Source organism: Fundulus heteroclitus, chromosome 10, assembly GCF_011125445.2.
Source record: "Fundulus heteroclitus isolate FHET01 chromosome 10, MU-UCD_Fhet_4.1, whole genome shotgun sequence".
Taxonomy (NCBI): Eukaryota; Metazoa; Chordata; class Actinopteri; order Cyprinodontiformes; family Fundulidae; genus Fundulus; species Fundulus heteroclitus.
The window spans coordinates 21,894,968-21,916,236 of record NC_046370.1 but is presented as its reverse complement, the minus strand read 5'-3'; the positions used below and the strand labels follow the sequence as shown (position 1 = coordinate 21,916,236).

The window sequence follows — 21,269 nt, the reverse complement described above, 5'->3', positions numbered from 1 at the left end:
AAGCAAAGGCAGCTGAATTAGGACAATTCTGTAAAGAATAGTGGGCCAAGATTCCTCCACAGTGATTTCAAAGACTTATTGTTTCTTGTTCCAAACACTTGATTACTGTTGTTTCCCCCATGGTGGCATCAACTTATCAGGTTTAAGAGGTAATTACTTTTCCACATAGGCCCCCGGGTCCAGATTGATTTTTCTCTTATTAATAAAAGAACTCTTCATTTGAAAACTGCATTTTGTTTGGGTTATCTTTGTTTATTAAAATTTGATAAATGATACCAATCATTTTAGTGTGACAAAAAGGCAAAAACTGAAGCAATTTGTAAGTTTTTCAAAAGACCGTGTAGAGCAGTGGCTATTGACATCCTCTAAAGGAATTAACCTAAATTTTAAAAATGATGGTATAGCATATTAACAACAGTTGCCACGTATAGACAATAAAAATAAATGTCATGTATCGGCTTTTGATGCTCTTTGTCTTGACACTGACAACATGTGCAATTGAATAAAATTGCATGGGTTGGTTTCAATGTAAGGTTGTGGTTCTAAAGCGAAATTGTTTGGGAACTGATGATGTAGAGAGAATCTGTTGTTGATTTAGAATAAATGCTCAAAGGTATTTCCATAGCCCGTACTTCATTCATCTTATCCTCCTCACCATCCACACAATCTGCCAAACTCAGTGCGTTCCTTTCTCCATCCTCCGCCCAGCTGTTACATCGCGTCAAACGTGCGTGCGAACCATCACGACACGTCTTTTTTTTTTTTTTATGTTAAGTGATGTAGAGTGATTCACCCCCTAAGGAGGAGCTAATTTAAGAGCGCGGAGTGCCGGGAGGAGGAGCGGGCAGATCGGGTGCGTAGTTTCCCAGCTCTTTCTTCCCCCTCTCCGGGTACCGCGGATCTTTCTTTTTAGAGAGGCGCGGTGGGAGAAGACGTTCAGAATGGAGCGGATGGAGTCCATGGAGCCGATCTCGGCGTGCTACACCACGGCATACCCGGAGATCAACCCCGACAGCGCCTACGACTCCGGAGAGAACACGGAGAACCAGGCGAAGACCCCACCAGCCCCGAACTATGACGAAGACCTGGTGCACAAGGTAAACAAAGCAGCTGGAGACAAGATTCTCCCCTGCTTTTTTAAAATCTTAGTAGCTGTTCTTTTTTTCTTTTTCTTTTTTCGTATGTTTTTTGTTTGCTTGTCTTTTTTTAATTTTCCCATCGTAAGTTTAGCTGATTTCGTCATCTGCACGGTACTGGCTCAGCGCTCTCCATGGTGCTGATTCTCACTTCGACGCAGTTTCTCTGGAGTTTGTCTCCTTCCAGACCCAGATGTCCCACTGCCCTCCTTCTCGGGTGAAGCTGTCAGCTTAATGTTCCACTCTGCTGGAGAATGAAAGGAGGCTTTAAATAAGCCCCCCTCCCCCCCCCCCCCTCTATCAAAATCACTTCTGAGGACTAAGGTTTTTCCCACCACATATGTGAAAAAAACACAACAAAATAAAAAAATTACACTAGCCATCAAAATGCAGGGAGGAAAACATTGCAATAACTGATGATAATCTGGTTTTAAAAAAGCTGAATATTATATGCTTAAGCACTTACAGATTGGTCGAAGTTGTATTAGTGGTGGTGTGGTTTTAAAGTGCAACAGCACAATGAATCTCTTCTCTCCAGTTGGCTTGGGGGCGTCGCGGTCAGTGGAGAGAAAATAAAGAGAAAAAAAGTCGCTCAGGCTTTCGTCAAATGTCACATTGACTTGTGAAGGTTTGAGTTTGAGTCTCTTTCAGTCTGCACTGCATTACGTCCTTTTTTAACTATCAGCCACCATACAAGATAAAGCCCTCAACTCACTGAGTGGATTGGTGTCCTTGCACTTAATGTGCTCTTTCTGAGGGAGGATTGTGTGAGTCAGAAGGAGACTGTTATATGAAACATGTTGTCTCAAAAGTGAGTTGTCAAATTAAACATGGATTGGGTTTTACTGTATGGGAACCAAATGCACTTTGACTAAAAGCTTTTAATAGCGCTGTCTGTGTAGGAGTGTGTTCGTATGTGATTCACTGTATTTCTACCCTGGTCCAAAATGATCAGTTAATTGCATGACAGTATAGTTATGTTATCAGCAGAAGTAAAGCACTAAAAAGGTCTAGCTGAAATCATTTTATCTTACTTATCAGCAGACTGGTTGCTAAAAAAAATAGAGGGTTGGATGTGCTCAAAGTCGTTTTCCTCTGTGTTAGTAATGGTTATCTTCAGAAACAAGCATTTCTCAGATGATAAAAACCAGAACAAACCAGAGACTTGACAAGTGCATCTCAGCTTAAACTAGAATCAAAGGAGACTCCAAGGTACCTGACAGAGGGACCTTGCCAAAGAACCAAGAGGTCCAAGTGTCTCCTTTATCCTAGACATTCATTTTTTTTTTCAGGTGAAAGATATTTGTTTATTTTTCGTCTTCTTTTGATCGAAGAAAAATGCCTACCATCCACCATTTAACGACGCCTAAACACTTTAACACACTGTGGAGTTTAGACATTTCATTTGATAAGAAGTGAGTACAGGTGAACACCTCAAATATCAGCTCTATCTTTAAGTTATATGTGAACTGAATGTGTTATTATAAACCCTTGAAATTAATGATGATGTATTTATACTCAAATTAATTCATCATCACTTTATTTTATACCAAACGGTATACAACAAAACAATAATACTTCTCTTTAGGATTCCTAGACATGAAAAACATGAAACAGATAAAACATTTAGAATGAGTGTAATACCGTGATCCAGCATTTTAAGAGTTCAAGGCAAAAAGATGCACAGCAGTGGATCGTTCTGTTTTTAATGCTGGCCTGCCGTTTGTTTTAAAGGCAGCCGTTCAGAAAGTTTACAAAGAAGGCTGAGTCTCCCACACAGTCCCTCAGCAGAGCTGAAGCAGATCCTGGACAGAGAGTAGGTTCTTTCCTATGACCCTTTCTGTTCCCACTCACTATTCTTTGCAGGGGTCGAAGAATGATGTGAGGATGCCGGAGGTCTGCGATGTACGACTGAATTTCCTCACCAAGGGTAGTCTCTTCATGAAAGTTCATGAAAACAATCCAAACATGTCATTATGACTAAAATTTAAATGTCACTGCCAAAATATTTTGGTTTGATTTTGTAGATGACAGACCAAAACTCCATGAATGAAGAACAGTATTCTCTATGTCCTTTTTAATTTCATGCAGAGTTATTGGATAGATCTCATGAATGTCAAAGGTGCTCACCCAGAGATCCATGGAGAAATGTATGAAATGCATTTGGATCCAAAAAAAATATTGATCCAAGTCTCTGATGCATGAGAAGATCTGGCAGAATGAAGAGCCAATTACTGAAGTTGCAGATGAGGGGGAGAAAAAGTGGATGAAACTGGACCGGGATTTCAACACAGAAAGTCCAAACGTGTGGGTTGGAGGAAGTTGAAGAGATGTATCCACTCCTCACAAACGAGTCAAACAGCATTATGACATTGTAGGAAAATGCATAAGTTACAAGAAAAACAAACATATTCAGGAAGCTGATTATATCAAGCATTTTATGAAGAGACGGTTGTGTTTAAAGAACTGGTTGGTTTAGAAAATCAATAATAGTGTTGTCTAAAAGTACCGCTACAGTCTACAGAGACTTTGATTGTAAATATTTATTTTTGTATTAATAATCATGTTATTTAAGCATTTATCATTTTCAGTGCTGTGTGGTTAAAGCTAAACACAAAGCCATGACAGTGAGGGTCTTTATCTCTGTCGGCGCATAAGTAAGCACACCATACTCATTTCCTTCACAGCATCAACAGGTGCATTTCTTGGCACATTCTAGTAAAGCGAGCCATTCGTTCTCTGAAGAGACAGGGACAGTAATTACAAGTGAGTCACACAGATGCATCAATCTGTGCATGCTGGGCCTGCTTTGCAAGTCCTTTTTCTGGGTCCATTATGCACAGACTGTTTTCCCTGTAAGAAATATCTGTTCTTTTCCTCTGCCCTACCTTCTCTATCAGAGGAGAAATGTTTACTCGGTGAAAAATGTAAATTGAAAATGTTATTTATCCAGGGTAGATACTTCATGTAAAGCAACTTATTCAACCTTCATGTCCGTTACATGGCCATGTTTATTGGCCTCTATATTCAAGTCAACCATTTTTTTCTCTAGCATAGATACAGCTACTGCATTTAATCGGAATGTTGTGTAGTGTTTAAAAAGTCCACATTTTTTATACCTGCTTAAACCTGTTCATCGTTGCAGCCATGCTGGAAACTACAGCTGCATCTTACAGCAGTAGAAAGTCCTCTGAGGGTTACTTTTTCCCCATTTACTTAATTAAAAAAGGGAAACACAGTGATGTCATTCAAGCATTTATCCATCCATCCATCCATCCATTTTCTAACATGTCTATCCCTTGTGGGGTCGCGAGGGGTGCTGGTGCCTATCTCCAGCTGTCAATGGGCGAGAGGCGGGGTACACCCTGGACAGGTCGCCGGCCTATTGCAATTCAAGCATTTATTTCTGCTTATTTTGATGATGATAGGACATTTCTCTAATTACATCAAATGACTAAATTTAGAACAGAGCAGTGCGTATGCGTCACGGCCATCTTGGGGTTGTACAAACAGAGCGGTAACCATTGCTTAGTATACTTGTATGATTGTATGCTTACAGTTAATAGAAACCCAAATTTCTCAAAAAAATTTGAACATTACAACATATCAAGAAAACATAGGATTTTTATACAACAATACCAGGCCCTGTCTATTTTATAGAGGTGGCTGTTAACGGAGTATTACATCCAAACATTTTAATGGAAAGTCGAGTGGAAGGAAAGAGAGTTAATAAATTAAAAAAAATAGGAGCACAAGCAAACAGGATAGCTATAGTATGGAGAGGACTGGGAAGCTAAGAACAGTGAGGGGTATGTGGGGAATCCACAAGGAGTGGACCACAATGTCAGAAGGGTCTTGGTTGGGCTCTGAAGAAAAAGGCCTGAAATGTTGCAGTGGGGTCATCTTTTCAGATGAAAGTCAATGTTGCTTTTCATTTGGAAACCAAGGTCACAGTCTGAAGGAAGAGTGGAGAGGGACATGACCCAAGCTGCCTGAGGTCTTGTTACGATCATTGGGTGTTTGCTTTGGTACTCTGATCATTTCTGGGTTCGTTTATTATTGCTATTTGGGTCTTGCCATATTAGGTTCCTTCCTTTGTGTTGAGTTCCTTTCCTTATTTCTTATTCTCTGTGCATTTTTCTTTATGCTTTTATTTTCGTGCTCGGCTTTTGCCTGTTTGGTTTTTCAATCTCTTAGTTTTGGTTAAGCTCTCACTGTGTTTCATCTGTGTTAATTTCTCTGCCTCTCTCAGTCTCCCTGCTATTCACTCTTCCCTAGCTGTTCTACACCCCTCTGATAGGGCTCAGCTGTTGTCTAGGTCACTCCTCCTTAGTACTGAAGCTCATTGGTTTCCATTGTCCAGTGCTCGGATCCTCCGTTATGTTCACAGGTTGATGTTCACCTCGTTCCATATTTGTTTTGTTGTTGTTGTTTTGTTTTTGTTTTTTCAAATCAAACCTTTTCTATCCCTCTCTCTGCTCCTGGACTGTCTGTATTTAAACCCTACAAACTATTACTGGTCTAGTGCAAAGTTTTCAACGTTGGTTATGTTATCTGCCGCTGCTGTTTGTATGATGTGTTTTGTGAAGTCAGAGGTCAGCGTAGCTGGCGCACAGGACATTGTAGGGCACTTCATGCTTTACTTTGCGAACCAGCTTTTCAGAGATGCTGCTTTCATTTTTCCAGTTCGAGTTGGCACCTGCAGACAATGCCAAAAATACAAATACCTGCTTTAAAAACCACGGCATCACTATGGTTTATTGGCCGCTGAACTAAACTGACCAAAACTCCACAGTGAATCTTTGGGATTTTGTCAACAGGAAGGTGAGAGACCCCAGAGCTAAGAAACCTGGGTTTGCTTAACATCTCAGCAGTGGCACCGGCTGACTGCCATTTGATTGGTTTTAATGTTGTACAGTGTCCTTGAGTGTTATGAAAGGTGCTTTTCAAATAAAATGCATTATTATTGTTATTATTATTATTGCCTCCATGCCACCCTAGTGACACTGTTATTCATGGAAAGGGAGCTCCAACCAAATACAGAGTACATATACTGGACAGTACATTAGTTTTCAATATATAATATTGTTATGTTATATGTTTAAACTTCAGCGAAATGTTGGTTACATCAGAAGCTGTAAAATTAACCTCCTATAGACAATAAAACACAAAACATTGGTCTATATTGAAATGTTATCCCGTTTGAGCTCAGAAGAAGAGTATTCTGTCGAAGGTTTAAAGAGCTGGCTGGTAATCACTCTTGCATATATTGGTGGAAGTAATGCAACACTGTAAAGGAAAATGTTACAGAAAAATGAATACTGTAGCAAAGTTGCTTTTTGCATCTGGGGCAAAATAGTCTTGATATGGAGAATGCCCCCACCCCACCCCCCGAGGAAAAGTTAAATCCAACAGTACTGTTAGGATTTGACTGAAGGGTTTTCACAGCTTGGGTTTAATCACAGTAAAACCACATAGATCACTTGTTGACATAAAAGCGTTGCCAGAGATGTGTCCTCGACAGATGTCAAATTGGAAAAGTGGGAACTGCACTTTTCTCTGGTACCAAATCCCATCTTTTCTGCACATCAGCAGTGAAAATTAGAAACAATATGGAGAATGTCGCCTGGTGACATGTTTCCCAAGCTGACATTTGCAATTCTCCAACAGTGTCTCTAAATGTGCCAAACTAAGCCGGCAGAAATCCTTGTTTATTAGCATGAAAAAGAGAATTACTCCACTCTTGATATTAACAGATCGTGGACTCGGGGAAAGAAAAAAAAAAGAAGCTTCACAGGAACTTAATCTCCTTCTGAACCCAGAGGCTGAGTAAAATCTAATACTCTCTTTCTTCCTCTCCAACACATGAAAGGGAAATCAGCGTCTTATTGCCCTCGGCCCCCAGAGGGAACTGTGGATAGAATAATTTCCCATCTACTCTCTATTAGCACAGCCATGAGCATTAAGCCGCTTTGTATACACATTTACACACATGTAGACGTACAGAATCGTGACATGTACTGCAAATTTTAAGCCATTAACTTTTAACAGAAAGTTGGAGTGAGACGAAGGTGGAGGACATCAACCTGAACTATTCAGATCGGACTACAGTGACTGATCACTGATGGAAGCACTGTTTTACAGCCATAGAAACAAGGAGATGATTTGGAATGGACACGCAGGACGGAAATCCGCACCTTATCCATCGGACAGCAGACGTAGGGAGGGACAATAGTTTAGAAAAGACTGAGAGGAATTTCAAAAACTCTCCCCTGAGCCATGAATGCTGAGAAGCTGAAGGCCGCTACTAAAGCAACCTCAGTTGTGCCAGAGGCGGATCGCTACCGTGACGCGCTGCATTGGTGGTAAATGGCTTGTACTTGTATAGTGCGTTATCAAGTTTGCAGACCTTAAAGCGCTTTACACTACAGTCATTTACCCATTCACACCCTGACGGTGGTGAGCTATATTAGTAGCCACAGCTGCCCTGGAGCAGACTGGCAGAGGCAAGGCTGCCATATATCTGCGCCACCGGGCCCTCTGACCACCGCCAACAGGCAATTCGGATGAAGTGTCTTGCCCAAGGACACAACAGCAGAGCGGGGGATTGAGCCGTAAACCAGCCAGTTACAGGATAATGAGGGCCCAACAATGGCTTTTCTTCCTCGGGAAACTGAAAAGGTCTGGACTTTCCACAAAACTTCTACAGAGCTCAGCATAACTGTGTGGTATGGGAGCTGCACAGTCAAGGAGAGGAAGGACTTAGCATGGGTGGTGAGAACAGCGCAGGGGATTGTGGGATGCTGTCTGCAGTTTTTGGACTCAATTTATGCAGAACGAGTCCAAAGAAGGGCAAGGCACATCTCCACTAATCCGACCCACCGAGGCACCGTGCTGTTTGCCCCTCACCCATCAGGTAAACGCTTCAGAAGCATTAAATCCAAAACTAATAAACTTAGAAACAGCTTCTTTCCAAGAGCTGTGAGGGGGGCTATCGCCCCCTGATGGAAGACTGCAGTCTGACGTATATATATGTTAAAATCACTCCACCGTTAATCCTGTGGTGTTAGGCCCCTGCAGAGAGTTTGTTCATCACATGTTACAACCATTACAGTCCATCTAACGTTAAACATGTTAAAGTCCATCATATGTTACAATCACAGTACGGTTATTGCTTATCTGTACACTCTTCTCTCAGGAATATCAGTTGCACATTTCTGTAAATGTCGCTACAAAATCATTGCACAAAAGCACTTTATTATCTTATTTAGTACCTAATTAATTAGGACAGACTAATCTATGTAACTTGGCTCATATCACTTGCGAAGGGACTGATACCAAAGCCCTTGCACTCTGACACAAACTTTTTTATCTTTCATCTTTTTTTCTTTTGCAAGCTGTAATGTGAAAATAAGCTGTGCACATATTTATTGTTATTTTTTGTGTGTACTGTAAGCCGGACTATGTCCTGAAAGGAATTTCACCACGGTAACACGCGGTGGCAATAAAGAATTTTGAATAATGTTTATTTTCCGCGTGAATTGATGCAGTAATTCATGCGAAAGGCCCCCCATGACCAGGTCTTGTGTTCATATAATGTTTAGTATGTCAGCGTACTTTTTAGCGGACTTGCATTTCTCCATTAAACATACTTTTTTTCCATTGGCCCCACGAGTTCAGTTTTCTGTTTTCATCAGCTGAAAGCCATCCTCGTCAAAATTTACAGAACGAAACACTGTGTGTAAAGAATCAATGTACTGTATGAGTTTCCCTTAGTTATAATTAGTGAATTACAGTAAGTTTTTATGATCTCCTGATTATGACTTGTGCATCAGGGGAATTTTGATTTGCAAAAAAAGGACAAAAAGCGTAGTTGTAACAATGAATGGATTATCTGTGTTGAGCTGTACTAACCGAGAGGAATAAAGGACCTAAAAAGATGACAAATATTCTCATCATTTACAGACATAAAAACTGGGGTTAGGCCATAAAATCAATGAAATGTTGTTGTTTTTTATGCTGCTTGACAGTCAGGGAATGTGAGGACTTGTATTGTTAAGAGCGGAAGAAACTATGCTTTCCCTAAACTGTCTGAATTTAAACCCGAATGCTCGCTCGCAAGAGAGCGAACAGCTTGGTTGTATTTCACTTACTGTCTGTGACTTAGTGGGACAACAGTCTGTCTGCGGAGGACAGACTGCAGCTCAAACAAAGACGAAGAACCGACTGTTGGCCCCGGTGACTAACCTGGATGCCTCTGAAAGCTGCCTTTGAATGGCTTTATTGTCTCCTCCAACCGATGAGTCACACTGTGAGAGCGGGGCGCCGCCAGGCTCTCAGAAAAGATATTACTATTTGTACAGCTTGGGGGGAAAAAAAGAGCGACAGCAACTTCACAAAGAAGAACCGCAAAAAGATTGAGAAAGACTGACTGCTGAAAAAGGAAATGCTGAAGTCATGGAAAATCAAGGTCTCAGCGGTCATTGGTGAACTTGGGGCTATAGCTGTCATAGCAACAGATAGATACTGGGCCTCCAGTGGAGGACCAAATCTATAGGGTGATAGGATGAGTGTTTTAGTTGTTGTTGTTTTCCATAACTATACAATTTTATTAAGTCCAACAACACAACAGAACTGTATAGTCACATTCAGAACCAACTGCGTGCAGTACAATGTCATCTTAGTAACAGCAGAGCACAGTCAAACCCAGCATATGTTGCGATATGTTGCCTTTTATTGAAAAGTTGTCAAAGGAAAAAAGTTGGATTACACTGAGTCATTGACTTTCAGCAGTTCCTGCTCCTGAGCAAGCACGAGGCAACAGTGGACGGTAACAACGTTTTCAAAGGAAGAAACTTCCAACAGATGTAGGGTCAGTATGATTGGGCATTTTCCACCATCTGCAGCGATAACTGCGACAGTAGCTTCACCGTTGGCCTCATCCAGGAGAGAACCGCTCTCAGCCAGTACAGGAATACTAGTTAGCGGCAGCAAGGAAATGGGGTTTTATATGTGCAGCGTAACCATCCAGGGTTGGGTGGATGTTGGTTGTAAAAATCACTAACACGTGTGTTTGTTTATCCCGTTCTTGCAGACAATCTTGGTCGGGGACAGCGGCGTAGGGAAGACGTCCCTTCTGGTTCAGTTTGACCAGGGCAAGTTCATCCCGGGCTCCTTTTCGGCTACGGTCGGAATTGGATTCACGGTATGTTTGTGACAAACCCCCCTCCACACGCTGGCAGGCGGGAGAAACCACCCATTTAACAAGTTTTCTTTGTCTACGCAAAACTCCCTGGAGAAAAAAAAGCAGGGGAAATTGGTTGATTTTGGTGTAATTTGGTGATGTGGCAGTAGTGCTGAAGTGTCACTCCCTATATCCGCAGCCTGTGGAGTGGAGTTTGGGTTAATGATGTGTCCTGTGCTGATCTGGGGACATTTACTCAGCGGTTAAATATTAGACCATAAGACTAATGCCCCTCGCCCGATGCCATCGCTGTCCTTGCCGTGTCAGCTCTTAGCAGATGAAATCATTTACATTCCCATCACCTTGAACTCCACTGAGCTCGTCCTTTTGTTACCGTCTTTCTCGTTTGTCCTTTTCCTCAGAATAAAGAGGTATCTGTGGACAACGTAAAAGTCAAACTACAGGTCAGTGTGCAGAGGCTGATTTACGTCATGAGTCGCAGAGTCTTCGTAGGACATTAGCTGTGTTTTTTATTATTATTTCAATTTCCCTTACTGTGTAAGTGAAGATAAGTGCTGGTTAGAAGCCCATCAGTGTGGTTTCTGTTTCAGATTTGGGACACAGCAGGACAGGAACGGTTCAGAAGTGTGACTCACGCATATTACAGGGATGCACATGGTGAGGACGAATGAATCACAACATTAATTACAAAGTTTCTCTTGCGCTTTTCACCCAGGACGTGATGCATTTGGAATATATCTCAAGCCATAATGTGTTTAACTGTTTGTTTGTTTTCTCCGAAGCTTTGCTACTTTTGTATGACATCACCAACAAATCGTCATACGACAATATCCGGGTGAGTTTCGCATTTGACCTGCCCCTGGAAAATAAAGAAATAGACGTGTAAAGGAAAAATAAATAAAGATAACCAGTAAAGTGTCTGGCCTGCTGTGTTTTATAGGTATAGATGAATGGTGTTAATATTTGCACAATGTCTATCAGTTAGGCCTGCAGTGCATGCATGAAGGAGTGCAGAAATCTACAGCGGCTCCTGAGCCGATGCTTAGAACATGCCATGTGACCACACACCAGTGGTCTGCATACCTGCAGCCCTCCGCAGGGCTTAACACGACTAACCATGTTTTCGCATGTGTGTTTTCTTCTCTTGGTCCAGGCTTGGTTAACGGAGATCCATGAGTATGCGCAGACCGATGTAGTCATCATGTTGCTGGGTAACAAGGTGAGAAGGCGATGTTGCCGGAGCGCAGCGTGTGACAGAAAACGTGCTAAGGGCACAGAGGAAAGTTGTGATCTTTTGGTGAAATAGACCGGAGACTGTTCAGTCCGAGTTCAGAGTAGATGCTGACCGAGCCTCCACAAGTAGAGACGGCATTGAGATAGGTTAATACCCAGGACTGATGTGGGTTACAACTTCATGTTATTTCCCTGCGTGTGGCTGCACAGAATTGCCTGCAGAGGTTCGGAAATTGAAAAGAGGATTTCATGCGTAGTTTAACGCTGAACGAAATCCCGCAGGCGCATTAAATGGATGGATGTCTTCCCCATCAATGAACTGTTTAGACCCACTTTTACAACTTGTGCTTCTCTAAAGCAAGGAAATACCGCGCATATTTACGGCAACGCCACAAAAAATTATACTGATATGTAAACAAGAATTAGAACAAAGTGCATGGACTTTTCCAGTCATTAAAAATCAGTGATTTTTCAGTGACTGCATGCAGTGAAACTTGTCTGACATACCTCAGATTGACACATTGGATTGATGGGATGCTCTAGTTGAATACTTTTAAAAAAGGAGAGAGAGGTCAAGACCAGCCAATGAATGCAATAAACACTTTTGACTGCAATTATCCAATGTCGCTAATTTACAGCTTTGTTATTTGAAAACATCTAAGCTGGCTTTTGCTTGTATCCAAAGAACTCGCTCTTATTTTGTTGAGCTTTCTCATAATCACGAGGTGATTATGACAGTAAATTTTGGGGTTCATAATCAGTAGCAGTAAGTGAAATCAAATATTTCTGACTCTATTGGCAGATCTTTCTTTATCTGCATCTGTTTTTTCATTTGAATCAAAGGCTAGCATGGCTGATCTCAATTAATGAGGGAACCAGTCGTTTAATGGTGATCAAATAATTTCTAAAAAGCTTTTTCTGACTCGGGAAATGACATCACACGTTATCACTAAAAATACACTTGAGTTACCTTGAGAAAAATGTTACAGAACTTGTGAGTACAAAAATTGGCTTACAAAAATGTCTAGGCCTACGTCAGGTAGATCTGTTCTGTTCCCAAAATTCCTGTAACACCTGAATCACCGAGAGTCCAATACTTCTTACAACCACCAGAGGGAGGCATTTTGACTCCATGTCGTGGGTGCCTTGTAAATTTAAACGACTGCTTGCTGTGTCAGTTTTTATATTTATAAGTATAATAGAAGTGAACCAGATGTAAGAATTAAAACAGCTCCATTCACGCTGAATATTATTCACCCTCCCGGCAAATTTAGGTTTTAAATTGACTTTTTGATTAACATTACCGAGCCAGAATAACCTGGTCTTGACTGTACTTCAGCGTCAATGGTTCAGATGATTATATGCAGAAATATGAATCAACATAGTGAAAGAGCTGATATTTTTATATGAAGCATTTCCCATAATTGAAGAGACGTTTAGCCGAGCTGGTTTAGGTGAAATTCTGGAGAACTGGGACTCAGTTTAGAACCTGTTAACAATGTTCATTAATCAAGTTCAATCATATTATACAGATTGGGTCAGATTATACAGATTGGTCAAAAATGTCCTATATAAGGGAACCAGTTGATTGCATCAAAGTCCCGACAAGCAGCATTCACTCCTGGGGAACCGTAGAGCCACAGGGAGAGTCGTCTGCATTGTACATGGCTTTGCTGCAATCCCTCATACTGAGCAAGCATGAAGCGACAGTGGGAAGAAAAACTCCCCATTAACGGGAAGGAAAAACCTCCGGCAGAACCGGGCTCAGTATGAACGGTCATCTGCCTCGACCGACTGGGGTTACAGAAGACAGAACAGAGACACAACAAGAGAAACAAAAAAACACAGAAGCACACATTGATCTAGTAATCTGTTCTGATGTCACAGTTAACAGAACGCCAGACCAGGTGTACCAACTATGAAGAAAGAGAGAGAGAGCAAAAAGTTAAAAGCTGAAATGACAACAGTCATTTCAATGTAATACAATGCAAAACTGGAGAACAGTAGATTCAGGCAGTCTGTCTGGTAGTTCTAATGTTAATGGATGCAGAAGGTGTAATTGAACACGTTTACAAACACCAGTTGCCCCACTTTGGGTGGTTCTCTAAGAAAGCTAGCTATGAGGTTTTTTTTTTTGTTTTTTTTTTTGCTGATGATGTCCATAAAACAACAACCATTTGCAGAAAAAAAGGGAAACAAACAACAGGATTTTTTTTTTTACATCTTTGTTATCTTGATCACCTTTTGTAAAAACAAACAGTTCAACCACAGCCAAGCCAGTTCATCAGAACGTTCCACATTCGTTCTTGCTGAAGAAAACTTGTACAATTCAGACCAAAATATGATGATTAACAAAGAATGTCTGGCACTGGCTAACTATTGCACTTAGCCATCACATAACTTACTAATTTGCCTCTGATCTCAATTTACCAAATATATTGCGAGAATGTATGAAGTCCTTTCGTCTGATAATGTCCATGAAGCTTTTTTTCACAGATATGTGTTCCAACATGGGACCCATGCGTGTCATGCATGTAACATGTCCATATACGGGCTGCATAAAAGTGGATTTTAAAAAACAACAACCTAACTCAAAAGTGAAGTGTATTTACCAGTTAAAATGTGCACATCATAATTAACCTAATCCGTACAGAGTCTAATCTGAATGTGTGCTGCCTTGACGTTTCAGGCTGACATGAGCAGTGAGCGAGCGATCAGGAGAGATGAAGGAGAAAGGCTGGCCAGGGTGAGCATGCGCCCAGCTGAACAAACACAACTGACACGGTGCGTTCTGTTACTTACCGCTGTTCGCTCCTCCTCGCACATCTAGGAGTATTCCGTCCCTTTCATGGAGACAAGTGCCAAGACGGGAGTCAACGTAGAGCTCGCCTTCACAGCAGTAGCCAAGTATGATATGGTTTTCCCACAAACTTTTGTTCTGATTTTGCTTTTTAGAACATGTCAGTGTTTCAAATCACAGAGCGAGTTTTAATGTCAACCAATCTGGCCCTGTGTGAAAAAACGTTTTGCTTCCTAAACTTAGAAACTGGCTGTTTCATGATCTGCATTTTGTTATTGTTTGGGGAGTCACTTTAGTTTTGTTTTTGGATCTTTTTAATTTATTTTGTTTTGGTCTCTGTCACCCCCAGTGTTCCATACGAAACCAGTCCTTTGTGTTGATTTTATTATTTCCTTCTTGAGCTCTGTTCTTTGTGTGTTGGTTTAAATCAGTGTGCGAAATACCTGTCAATATTTGGGGGGGTCCCCATCTCCCGATTGTTGCGCAATAACGATGTAAATTTTCTCAATATGCAGTAGGCCTATAACATTACAATGTCAAAGTCAAAGTTAGCTTTAATGTCAATTCTTCACATTCACCAGACATACAATGTCTAGAGAGGACTTTCTCATTCATCAACAGTGAAACAGACAAAGTGCACAGGCACAACAGATAAGATCAGTTCCTAATACTAAAATTTAAACATTTTTAGTATTAATTGTTGTCAACGTTACGTTATTCTTCTGTTTGGCGCGCACATGCCTAATTTGCATCCGCGAATAGGATTGGCTGGCTTCACATGGCATAAAAAAGAACATATTTCCCCCTGGGATCATTAAAGTATGTCTGATTCTAATTCTGATATTTGTGAATAAATGTTTTGAATTTTAAATACTGGACATGTTGAGCTTGAAAAAAATTTTAGTGACCATTAGTGACAAAATATATTTCATTTTTTATTTTTTTGACACAATTTAAGACCCCCTTTAAATTTTGCTTTTGAGGATTTCAGGGGGTCTCATGGGTTAATCGGGGGGGTCGAGCCCCCCCGGACCCCCCTGTATTTCGCACTCTGGTTTAAATGATTACTGTAGTTTTAGTCTTTAGCTTTTGTTTTTAAGATCTTCCTGTGTTCATTTTTGTGGCCTTTCGTCATTTTCTCTTAGTTGCACTGTCTTTCTGTTAAATGTGCTCGCCTGGTTTGCATTGCTCTTCCTCTGTTTTTAAGCCCTCTGTTTACTTAACAATAACAACAAATCTAGTCACTAGTTTTCTCACTCGTACAGCCTGTTTAAAGTTAGATTTAAGTTATGGACTTTGAATAGGCAACTCCATAACCTTTATTATTCTTGCTTTATACAAAGGAATAATACCAATAATCAGTCTCCTAACTAGACGGGTGCATTATTTCGGCTGTTATAGTTTTTCTATTGAGTAAGGAAACCTTTTGTGATCAGTTAAGCTGCCTGTGCAGTGATTTAAAGGGGCCTATTCATGTAGTTGAACCATTAAAAAGAAAACACAGAAAGCTTTGTTCATTTTCAAATAAAACAACATACGCCATGCGTTCGCCCTGATGGTGTTTACTTAGTTCTTTTTGAGCCGGAAAAGAACCTTACCCCAGGCACGATCAGCAGACATAAACATTGTTGTGCCGTACCCCGGCAGTATTACCGGAAAGCAAGATGGGGACATTTGACGCAGCTGCTGTAAGAGCCAGTAGACCGTCCTGCAATGCCTCGCAGCAAAGTGACAGCTCTGCGTGGTCCAAGATCAACCCAATCTGCAGGGTTAGGGTTATTTAGCCTCTTTCTTTTCGCAGCTCGGCTGGATGTTGCCGACTCACTTGGCTCCATTGCTTCTCCTTGTTTACTCATTGCGCACATGTGCTGTGTCATACTTCCAGTCACGTGGTCTTGTTATGGTAAATATACACAAAAGAACTTTGTTTTGTAACCAATAGAGCAAAAACACTGTGTAAAACACAGAAATATAATATAACAGGCGAACAGTCCACAATAATTTAATCAGGAAACGTGAAGTCACAGTACGTGACTAGGTCCCTTTAAGAGCTGTTGTGGTGTCAGGGTTTCTGTGTGATCTTTAAAAGTCTTGAATTTAACTTGTTCCCTAATGTTTTGGTATTTTGTGTACTGTTTGATTTCGTGAAATAGTATTTCTTAGATGGAAAAGCACCTCAATAGGTGGACTTTTTTTTAAAATCCCGCTAAAAAATTTCTAGCAGTCCTGTAATGCGATGTTTAATTAAGATTTCCAACAGCATATTGAAAAATGACCCAGTATTCATTTTATTCTAATAATTTCCTTTGTGACTCTTTAACTTCTTGCACTGAAGGCAGTTACCCTTTTTTTCCTTCCACCGTACGTCTCAGAATGCTGGGAAAACATTTGGCCGACAACCTGTACACGTTTGCTTTTAAACACCTTTAGCCTTCATAGCTGTGGCTGAGAGGTGAAGTTTCCTGTCTTATTGTAAAAAAAAGGAATTTGTCAGTTTAGCAATTCTCTTCGTTCTGTCCCTCAGGGAACTGAAGCACCGGGCCGCCCAGCACCCCAATGAATCCAAATTTCAAATTCATGAATATATTGAGTCACAGAAGGAGAAGTCCGCCTGCTGCAGCTACTTCTGAATCTCACATCCAAAAAAAAACAGGCCGTCACGGACACGAGGAGAGCTGAGTGGGAGGAGGTCGCTGCTGCTGCTGCTGCTGCCAAAAAACCTTACGATGCCATTCATGGGAAATAAAGAAAATCCACAAGGACGTCCTCAAAAGTTGAGGAGAATGGAACCAGGTATTAACTCGGACAATCCATGGTTTACGTTTGCCAAGAAGAGATTCTCCAGACTTTTAAAACTTTGCCTTATGAAGATCTCTTCTGAACTGCCGGGCAACTTTAAGAGTCTCGGCACGACTCCAGACAATTTCTTTCAAAGGGTTGAAAATATGCCTTTTAACAGCTGTGGAGCTTACACATACAGTGCTATGCAAAAGTATTCATACCCCTTAAACCCACAAACTTCATTTATTTTATTGCCACTTTATGTGAAAGACCAACACAAAAGGAGTGCATAATTGTGATATGGAAGAAAAAACATGAATCCTTTTCTGAATCTTTACAAATAAGAATCTGAAAAGTGTGGCGTAAGTCTGCCCTGGACTTTGACTAGGCCAACCTTACACATGAATATGCTTTGATCTAAATCATTCCACTCTAGCTCAAGCTAAATGTTTAGGGTTGTTGTTCTGCTACATGGTGGACCTATGGCTCGATCTCAAATCTTTAACGGCCTTTATTTACAAATACGTTGCTGAAGGCACTTTGTTGCATGAAATTTTATTTAGGCAAACAGTCGTTGTTGTTGTTGTTTTTTTGTGGAAACAAAACTAACATTTTTTTTCCACCTCGCAATTACTCACTAGTTTGTTTTGATTCACCACATAAAATCCCAGCGAGATCAAATTAATTTTGTGTCTGCAACGTAATAAAAGGAGGAAATGTTAAAGGGGTATAAAACAATTGCAAGATGCTGTATTAACAGAGGGTTAAACCTGTACACACACATAAGCCTAACAGTGGGCCCGCAAGTTGTGCTGGGAGGACGCACAATAGCAGCAGCCTGTGTGGATATCCTCCCATGGACATACCATACTATTATAACTGGATCACAGAGGCAAGTCTATGTCCAGTTTCCCCAACCTATTCGTGTTATTGAAAATAAGAAATGAAACGAAACTCGATTTTATGTACTTTCAAATTATTATGATGCCGACGTTACTTTGGGTTAGAAATTTGCGATATAACTGCTTTACAGCTGTCTCTTTTATAATGGTTGTCCATGTGGACCATGTTGTGCTGTATTTCTGTTGTTAATTCAAATGCTGCTAGTTATACCGCAAGACACTTTTATGTTGGTGAAAAATACATGAAGATCTAAGACAAACCAGCTTCTCACTGCAAATTTAAGGCAACGATCTGAAACCTCAAGACAGGGGCTGATTCAATTTCGTAAAAGTATTTATATACAGTATATATGCAAAAATGATTAAGTAAAAAGACTTTTTTATTTCTTGAATTAACCTTTATGAGCATATAATTTAAAAAATAATTAAAAATTTCTTAAATTTAATATATTAAATAATGTAATCAGAAACTTTTATATGTTTTTTTCCCTCAACATTCATATCTATGTCTTATTTATTTCCACTTTGTTCCAAATACATACATTTTTTTCCTGAAGCCAGCTGGACAACTTATGGAAATATGGATTCTCACTGCTCTGTAACAATTCAAAGTGACGTTCTGAAACAGTGTTGTTACTTGTATTAGTGTATTTTTGCATGTTGTTTTCCTTAAAGGACGTTCAGTTGCTCTTGTAAGAACGGTTCAGGGACCGTTTGTACATACTTTACATGTTTTCTCTATGGGTGCAGGGGACGTACTTTTGTAAAGGCTCTTTGGACATACTAACTGCAACAAACCTCCGATCTTCTGACGGCATCACCGAGTTCATTCAAAGCATGTGCGTTTAAGTTTTACAGCCAAATTTGAGGTTTGGTCCTTTTGCATGTAGCTTGGCTTGCATGTGCCATACCTGTGGGATTTCTATTCTTTTTAAAAATGCATGTAACCCACTTTTTTTTTTTAAGTTGGAAAAAAATAAATAAAAGTTCTATTCAAGTTTTGAATCAAAGCTCAGGGTAAAGCTGTGTTTTAAAACACATCATTTGGATCCTAATTATACCTAAATATGGTGAAGATGAATAAATAGCTTTTTCTTACTGTACGTGAGGATGTAGCAGAGATATAAAGCCTACCTAACCAACATCTGTATGTGCTACCCATGTGAGTTTCTATTGGGTCCCAAACGGCATTATCGACAGGTTCTTTATAGGGTGCGTTTGGGTTACATCGCAAAATCACGTGATCTGGGTTTGCCTGTATCACTGGACAGCAAAAGTCCCTTTAGTGTTAGTCAGAGAGGGGGAAATTAAACCAGCATTTGTATTGCTTCCCTAACAACGCCTCATTAGCTACACATTCATCGATTGCAGATGGCTTTAAGTTTTTAGGAGTTTCTGCTTCCACCTATACATGCACAGGGTTAGGGTTAGGTTTGTTCTGGTAATGGTTAGGCTTAGGGATAGGGTCAGGGTTAGGCCATAGAAGGGGTTGAAAGTGAATGGTAAGCAACGGAAGACAAGCCACTGCCCTCAGTAAGCATTTAAAACAAGGAAGTGTGTGTGTGTGTGTTGTGTACTTGCACTTGCAGCTGAGTGAGAACATGTTTTGCTCATTTTACTAGTAAAGTGAGGTCTTTGATGTAAAGTGAGGACCTTTTTGGTCCTTGCTTCTTTGGGGGGCTTGGAGTTAGGTTTAGGGTTAGGGCCTATAGAAAGTGTGGAAATTGAATAGCAATCAATGGAAGTCAAGCCACGGGCCTCAGTAAGCATTTAAAACAATGAAGTATGTGTATGTGTGTTGTGTACTTGCATTTGCAGTTAAGTGAGGGCATGTTTTGCTCATTTTACTATTAAAGTGAGGTCTTTGATGTAAAGTGAAGACCTTTTTGGTCCTCGCGTTTTTTGGGGGGCTTGGAGTTAGGTTTAGGGTTAAGGCATATAGAAAGTGTTGAAAATGAATGGAATGGTGCGTGCGTGCATGCGTGGTTGTTCGTCCTGTGTGTCTCTGTGTTGCCCTGTGATGGACTGCTGACTTTTCTGAGCTGTACCCGCCTCTTTCCCAGTGCCTTCTGGGCACTAGAAACCCCCCACCCCTAAGCCCCTGTTTTGTCCTTTCTCAGGCTATACTTGTTTTTAGCCCATTTGTAACATGCATTGATGCCACATACAGATGATGTTGAAGGTACATAGGGTCCACAAGTTAATCTGTTTGCCTTGCAAGAACTACGCATTAGTTTTTGGTGTTTTTTTTCTGACCCTTTGTCTCAAAAGAAATTATTCTAGCAACCAAACCGATGAGCTGAAAGGAGCGAGACTGCTGCGCAGGGATCTTTGCAACAACCTCATATTTCAAGGTGATGATTAGTGAAGCCTTAAAGAAATAGCGATGTCAAAACTACACCTCTGTGATAGTGCATTACCAAGTTTTATGCAATTTGTTTTTCCTACAAATGATATGCAAATTCTTTTGCTCATTATTTCAAACGAATCGGTGAATGTCCGAGTGCTGTGGCTTCGTGGATGCTTCAGATCTGAAGTGATGTGCGCATCTTTCTCACTATTGTTATGCTCATGCCTCCCCGAGTTGTGTTTGATGTGTTGTTTGCTGCAAAAATAAATACATTTTTAAGCAAAAATCTGTCTTCTCAACACTCTTTTAAGATCTGGTCGTCAACTGTTGTGGCAACAGCCAACCTGTGTGTTAAAAAGAAACCATTTGTAGCATGTTGTCACGATCAACATTTTGCCCAGAGCATCTGACAAAGCAGCAGAACTGGTTTACTTTGGACGACTTTTACAATCCCTCTTTTCTTTGACTATGCTGGAGGGTGTCCACCTCTTTTCAAAGTCCGTGGCAGCAGGGAAAACTGTCCTATAAAGTCTATACAGGTGACAGGCATAGTCAGAGAAGTAAGCAGGGATGAAAGGACAAAACTTCCTGTTTCAGCACAGCCTTCAATATAAAAGTTTGGGCTGGGAGAACATGACAGCTGATGGCCAATGAGCTGTCATGTTTGCTGTCACGACTTCAGTTTGCTGTGCAATTAAAGTCAATCTTCTCCATTAAAGTGCCTGTCTACATGCTTTTTCTGTTACCTTTAGTAATACAAACTACATCTGTCAACTTTTTCTTTTTTTTGGTGGATAAGGGGGATGGGTGGCTCACACTACGATAGGGTGCATGTGCTCTGATCACAATGAGACCAAAGGTT

General features: G+C 40.7%; 1 protein-coding gene across 1 annotated transcript; it reads left to right on the top strand.

The window, feature by feature from the left end:
• The first annotated feature begins 647 nt into the window (after positions 1–647).
• LOC105920198 (ras-related protein Rab-37) lies at positions 648–17,083 on the top strand. The gene is made up of 9 exons (XM_036142345.1): positions 648–1,097; positions 10,231–10,341; positions 10,743–10,784; positions 10,932–10,998; positions 11,124–11,176; positions 11,495–11,560; positions 14,264–14,320; positions 14,405–14,481; positions 16,899–17,083. The coding sequence occupies exons 1-9, from the start codon at positions 942–944 to the stop codon at positions 17,002–17,004; spliced, it is 735 nt and encodes a 244-aa protein (XP_035998238.1). The 5' UTR covers positions 648–941; the 3' UTR covers positions 17,005–17,083.
• The last annotated feature ends 4,186 nt before the right edge of the window (positions 17,084–21,269 follow it).